At 30.8% G+C, this 6,529-nt stretch overlaps 1 protein-coding gene across 1 annotated transcript; it reads right to left on the reverse strand.

Moving 5' to 3' along the window:
* Positions 1–3,780: 3,780 nt before the first annotated feature.
* Positions 3,781–5,996, reverse strand: LOC125861892 (H/ACA ribonucleoprotein complex subunit 2-like protein). Its single transcript, XM_049541802.1, has 4 exons — positions 5,742–5,996; positions 5,589–5,658; positions 4,544–4,649; positions 3,781–4,124 (listed from the first exon to the last, which is right to left on the reverse strand). The coding sequence occupies exons 1-4, from the start codon at positions 5,869–5,871 to the stop codon at positions 3,963–3,965; spliced, it is 468 nt and encodes a 155-aa protein (XP_049397759.1). The 5' UTR covers positions 5,872–5,996; the 3' UTR covers positions 3,781–3,962.
* Between the last annotated feature and the right edge of the window lie 533 nt (positions 5,997–6,529).

Raw genomic sequence — 6,529 nt, forward strand, 5'->3', positions numbered from 1 at the left:
TAGTGATAAGATAAGTAATATTTTTAATATATAAGTAATAATAGAATATTTGATAGTGAAATGTGTAATTATGTAGTTTTTCCTATTTGATTTGCATTAACAAAGGGGATTGAGGAGTGAAAAAGAAAATATAAGAGAGAAAGAGAATATGAAATACGTATAAAAAGAATTTAGAGAGATAAAAAAGGTAAAACTACACTTAATACAGTTGAAAAACAATAAGGAGAGAGGAAAAAAAAAGGAATAAAGAAAATATTTCTCAACGTGACTATTAAATGCTAAAATAAATATTTAAAAACCTTTTTGTGCCAAAAAAAAAAATGGGTTATTTATTGCCAATTAAATCTAAGAAACTTACGTAAATATGTTATATTAAGAAAATATTTACCATTTATGATAATGTCATTTTTTTTTTCACTTGGACACTTTTATAATACAATTTTAATACATATTACAGAGAATAGTTTATAAAATACATAAAATGCAAATTTTATTGATGAATAATATATTTATCACACATTTTAATACATTTATAATATATTGTGTCAATTTTTACCAAACAAACATAACATATTTTAAGACACTTATAGCTCATCCTTATTGCATGCATAATTCAGTTTTAATACATAGTGCATATTTATCATAGTATTGCTATGGATGATAATAACTAAAAAATATCACTAAAATCAATAATTATTTATTAAAAAGTACTCACCAAGTAATCTTTCCTTATTTATCATGTTGTGCTAATTTTTCGTGAATAAATATTGAGTCCGTGCAAAGCATGTAGTCTTGCCACTAGAATATTTTAAGGAATCATTCATGTTGGTTTTAAATGGAGTAATTTCCCTGGATAGTCACCCATGTTTGAGAAATTACCTAGGAATATCACTTATGTTTGTTTTAGGACCACAATATCACCCAACTTTACCTCAAAATACACTTGACACAAAAAAAATATTATCTCTCTCCTAATAGGATGCCATGTCACATTATTCCTTTTTTATTATTAACATTTTTTAAATTCCTTTTTTATTATTAACATTTTTTAAAATTCTTTAAAAACATTATATCCTTTGTAGTTTGACAATATGGTTACCTTATTACTCTAATGAATTAAAATATCAACAAAAAGGGAGTCCAAAGCTAAAAGGGTCATTTTTTTCCTTCAAAAAACAAAAAGGGCACATCTAAAAAAAAATTAACCAAAAGGCAAAATCCCTCCTGACGGATCGATTTTCTTCTGACAAAAATTGATGTCGTTCTGTTAAAAGAAATAAAAATCGCTGCATTTGGCAGCGATTTTCTCAAAAAAATAAATTATTATTTCTTTAAAATCGCTGCTATAGCAGCGTTTTTATTTTTTTTTTAAAAAAAGTGAATAGCAGTGATTTTTTGTTAAGGAATTAAAAAAAAAACATAAATAACAAGTTTTAAATTACATAAATTTTCAGCGGCAGCCATTTAAAAAAATAAATAAGTTTTTTAAAGAAAAAATCGATGTCGAAGCAGCGATTTTCAGTTATAATTTTTTTAAAAAAATTTCATTTAAATCGCTGAAAGGGTAAAGATTTTAAAAAAAAAGCTTTTTATGAAAATCGCTGGCTTCAGTTTTATTTATTTTTTAACTTTTATTAAATTCTCTGCAAGGGTAGAATTTTTTTTAAAAAAAGAAAAAAATTCTTAAACAAAATCGCAGCGATTTAACTTCAGAATTTTTTTTTTAATTTCTTAAACAAAATCGCTGCAATAGCAGTGATTTTGCTTTTAATTTTTTTAATATAAAAACGCTGTTATAGCAGCGATTTTAAAGAAAAAATATTTTTTTGAGAAAATCGGCAGAGATTTTTATTTCTTTTAGTGGAGCGGGGCGTCAATTTTTGTCAGAACAAAATCGCTCCGTCAGGAGCGATTTCCCCTTTTGGTTAATTTTTTTTTTTTGATGTGCCTTTTTTGTTTTTTAAAGAAAAAAAGTTACATTTTTGGCTCCGGACTCAACAAAAAGGTGCCATTGCCCATTAGTGTCCATATAAAAACATTATCTCGCTTGAAAAATCGGAGGAAGCCACATATTTTCTTGAAGAATCGGAGGAGCTCATATTTGGATTTGCCGCCTAATCTCCTAGAACTAGGGTAGAAATTTTTGGGCTATGTAATTTTTTTTTACTAGGTAATATGGGTTGTCTAATTTTTTTTTAAAAAAATGTTAATAATGAAAAAGGAATAATGTGACATGGCATCCTATTAGGAGAGAGATAATGTTTTTTTTGTGTAAGTATATTTTGAGGAAAAGAGGTAAAGTTGGGTGATATTGTGGTCCTAAAACAAACATAAGTGATATTTCAAGGTAATTTCCCAAACATGGGTGACTATCCAGGGAAATTACTCTTTTAAATGTCTAACATCGTGACATCCCTTATATACCATAAAACCTCACTAAATTAATATTCTGTTAATTAATAATCTCTCAAAGATAATAATTTCCTTCGATTTTGACTTGCGCCAATGGAAAAAATCACTCATTTTGATAAGATAATAAGAAGACCCCTATATGAATATTGGTCTCATTAATATTATAAATTAATAATTCTTTAAAAGTATAAATATATCTAAGAAAATCTAGTGAAATACGATTCTATTATGTTCTGTTTTTTGTTAAAATTTAAATGTAGTTGAAGCTCATCTCTGACTTTTCTTATTGCATCCAAAAATTTCAGTGTTGTGTTTTCGAATTGCACCATAAAATTGTGAAGAGTTCTAGATGCAAGTGTTTCCTTACTCGTAACTGATTCCAAAGGTATTGTATCATCTTCAACTTTATCATCAACATTGTTTTCCCAATAATATCCACAATTTGTTCTAAGCTCTGGACCTCTGAACATGTATCATTTTCACCCATCCACTAGGTTTTTAACGTCAATTTTTTCACGATAACCAAGATCATTAATCATGACCTCAAGTTCATAAATGTTGTTTTCACAAGTGGGTTCTTTTAAATTCTTTGAGATTTCATCCCTGAACAATTTTTTGGTGTCAAAACACTCTGTAAATTAATAATATTAATTTATCGATTAAAAAATACCTCTACAAAATAATAATATTTCATGGTCCTGCCTATATTAATTTAGAGAGGTTTTACTGTACATAAAATTTGTTCAAAATTTTATTTCAATTTTTTTTTGTAAAAGGTGCTACTCGAGGCTAAGTTTAGAGATGATAAAACTTAATAATATTTCAAAGCCGTTGAATCTAATTAATTATTACCGCATGGTACATTTTATAACAAAAATCCCAGTACGTTTGGAATAGAGTAAGATATGAGGGACAACTATGATTTCTAAGATATTAATTAAAATGAAAGGTATAAAAGAAACGATTTTATTGTTTGATTGTGTTGGTTAATTTGAACCTAATTTGAAATGGATTTTTGTATTAGATTGGATCATGAAAGGGTCTATCCATTTGGTTTGGGTCAAAATTTGTTGTTGCAATTATAAAGCTTGTATATTTAGTAACAATAAACATTAGGAGGCATTTTGACCCTTTTCCAAAATATATATGATAGACATTTAATCCTACTCAATCTTCAAAATTTCAATATTTACTCATTTGTCATTATTGCTGCTTCTAAGTTCTTTTACCCATAACAAATATCAAAATAAATATTTCTTGTTCCCATTTTACTAAATTGTCACACTACTGCTGCATATCTACTTGCTACTTCATGCTGATGGCACGTTTTCTAATCGGACCACCAGCCTGCAACCAATTCACACACAATAGAGCAATACTTGGATATCGATACATAGCAGCAGCTTTGAATCATGTTCCAGAATTTAGACGGGGCAAGGGGAAAAAAAGAAGTAGCTCAGCTTGAAAAGACTAATACTAGAGAGCCATTACAAAAGTTTTGAGTACTAGGGAATTAGGTACAAACTCCGATATCTTAATGTAGTTGATACTCAGAACATCGAGGATGCCATTTCACCAACTTCTGATACAACTTGATCGTAATCTGTTTTCAGTTTCTCTTGATCATCCTGGCTAAGTTCTCCCTTGGCAGGCTTTGTTTGCACCAAAACACAGCATGTTGGTCTCTTCGTGGCTCCAGCATTTGCAAGATCCTGAAACAGAGTTGACGAGTTTTTACAATCATAACCACATAAAAACACCTAAAGTTACCGAGCATGGTGCATGACATACACAAAACAAAAGCAGAAAGCATGCATCACAGTGCCTACCTTTGTATAGCAATCACAACATGACTGACTGTTTCAAATTCTAGCAACACCACAGCCTTATTATTGAGTTTAAATGGCCAACAAATCCTACTACTCTAGGAAAGAATGTACTACAAGTATAATGCTTCCCGACAAGAACTCGTGGAACCAGATGAGTTTACGATATAAAAGACGGGATATACAATCCTGATTTCTCTGACACAAGCACTATAGTACAGGTTCAAAGCTCAACGAAACTGCAAATAGTAACTAGCGAAAGAACTGAAAGAAAACGTATTTAAAAGAATACAAATTCAACTTACTTCTTTCGAGGACACGTAGATATACGGTATTTCAGCTTCCTCACACAGGATTGGAACATGGGTGATGACATCAATAGGAGAAATATTTCCAGCTATAACACACACTCTGTGATCACAAAAAACAAATGGATGATGAGATATAGAAAATCCAAAATCCATAATCAACAACACATGATGTTTATAAATTTTGTATGCAAATGACAAAGAGCAATGCTGCATAGCAACTGTGCAAGTGCAGTATCATGTATGAAAAGTGCAAGCAAAATTCAAATTACATTATTCAACTGAGAAAAGTTTGCCTGCTGTTACAAGTTGTGATTAGACAATGTCGATATAAAAGCTGAATACACAGATTACCCTAACAATCCAACTCTTTTTATTCCAACCTAGGTCACTTTCAAATTTATGTTAACTCCCTACTGAAGTTTATTTCCCTCACTTATAGTAGCTCTGTTGTCTGGAAGTAGAGCACTGACAGGCAATTACATTATTTGGACAAGAGAGAGGCTCGAATAATTGCCTAGGATTAAAATGAGACTAAACCCTAACTGATTCCCCAATCTTCTCCAATAAATATATGGTGCTGAACAACTTGAAGTTGTACAAATACCTGAATATATTTTCTAACAAAACATTTCCCATTCTCTACTAATATCTAGATTTGTATCTAGGATGGAGGGGCAATATAGTGTGCCCTAGTCATACTATCTAAAAGCACTCGGACCATAAACACACGATGCATTAAGCCAGAAATAACCCCTTAAGCCATACATACAGATGTATATGTGTACTAACAATAAATAAGGGAGAAAAGTTGTTCGACTCCAATTTCACGGACCCTATAAGTGAGTAAGCTTGAACCGAGAGTCTTTCAAAAACCATCTCTCTAACACAGCAGACCACACTTGTGGGATTACACTACATATATTGCATAAATGAGAGCATATAAGAAATCTAAAACAAAACCTTAAAGTCATTAAAATGGATCATAAAACTACAGATTAATTCCATAAAAATGGAATAAACAGAAAATAATTTGACCTACCCTTTTTGACCTCGTCGAATACTCTTCACCACCTCTTTAACGCCCCTCTTCAAGCATTTTTTCTCAGCAGCTGAGATCAAAACAATAAAGTAAAAGTTCAATAAAATCACAATATTTCAAACATACACAGATACACAACTTCTATAAATATACCTCGCCTAACAAGTTTGAAGATGCGTTTGTTGAGTTTTTTTCCAGCAAGGGGTTTAGCAATAGGAGCTAAAGCAAACACCTTCTTCTTCTCCTTTTGTCCACTCTTCTCTACTTCGCTGTCGCTACCCATTTCTCCCTCCTCTTCTCGTACACCTCTCTGCTTTTTTTTTCCTTCCTTCTTCTCGAAAGAAAAGCAGCGACTAGGGTTTATGAGGAAGATGAATTTGGCTAATTGCTGCTAGGGTTTAAGCTCTATACTATAGGCCCTATTTAATTGGGCCGCTAATACATCCACTCAAAATAGCCCAAAACTATTTACACCTAAAACAATGGGAAAACTAAGGTCATGACCTATAAAAGTAATGAAAAATTATCTAAATACACAATTTATTTTATTATATTTTTTAAAATCTTCTATCATTTAATTTTTTAAAAAAATTTCCACTCTCTTCTATTCTCGAATACATCAGTTTACGTGATGTATGACTGAATACATCACTTTACCGCGGTATATTGGTTTGGTACATTATTTTACATGATATATCAGGAATTTGAGTGATGTATTCGAAATTGAGACGCGATGTATCAGGACGTTGAGTAATGTATTCAAAATCAAGACGCGATGTATCGGGATGTTTTGGGATGTATTTGGATTCCATCAAATTAAAGAGATTTTTGTAATTTGGAAAAAGAGTAGAGATAAGATGAAATTAGATCTTAACACTGTGAAATTTGTGTAAAATTCTCAAAAAGCAAACTAATTACAGACATATATCACCTTACAATTA

The sequence above is a fragment of the Solanum stenotomum genome, chromosome 4 (assembly GCF_019186545.1).
Source record: "Solanum stenotomum isolate F172 chromosome 4, ASM1918654v1, whole genome shotgun sequence".
Classification (NCBI taxonomy): Eukaryota; Viridiplantae; Streptophyta; class Magnoliopsida; order Solanales; family Solanaceae; genus Solanum; species Solanum stenotomum.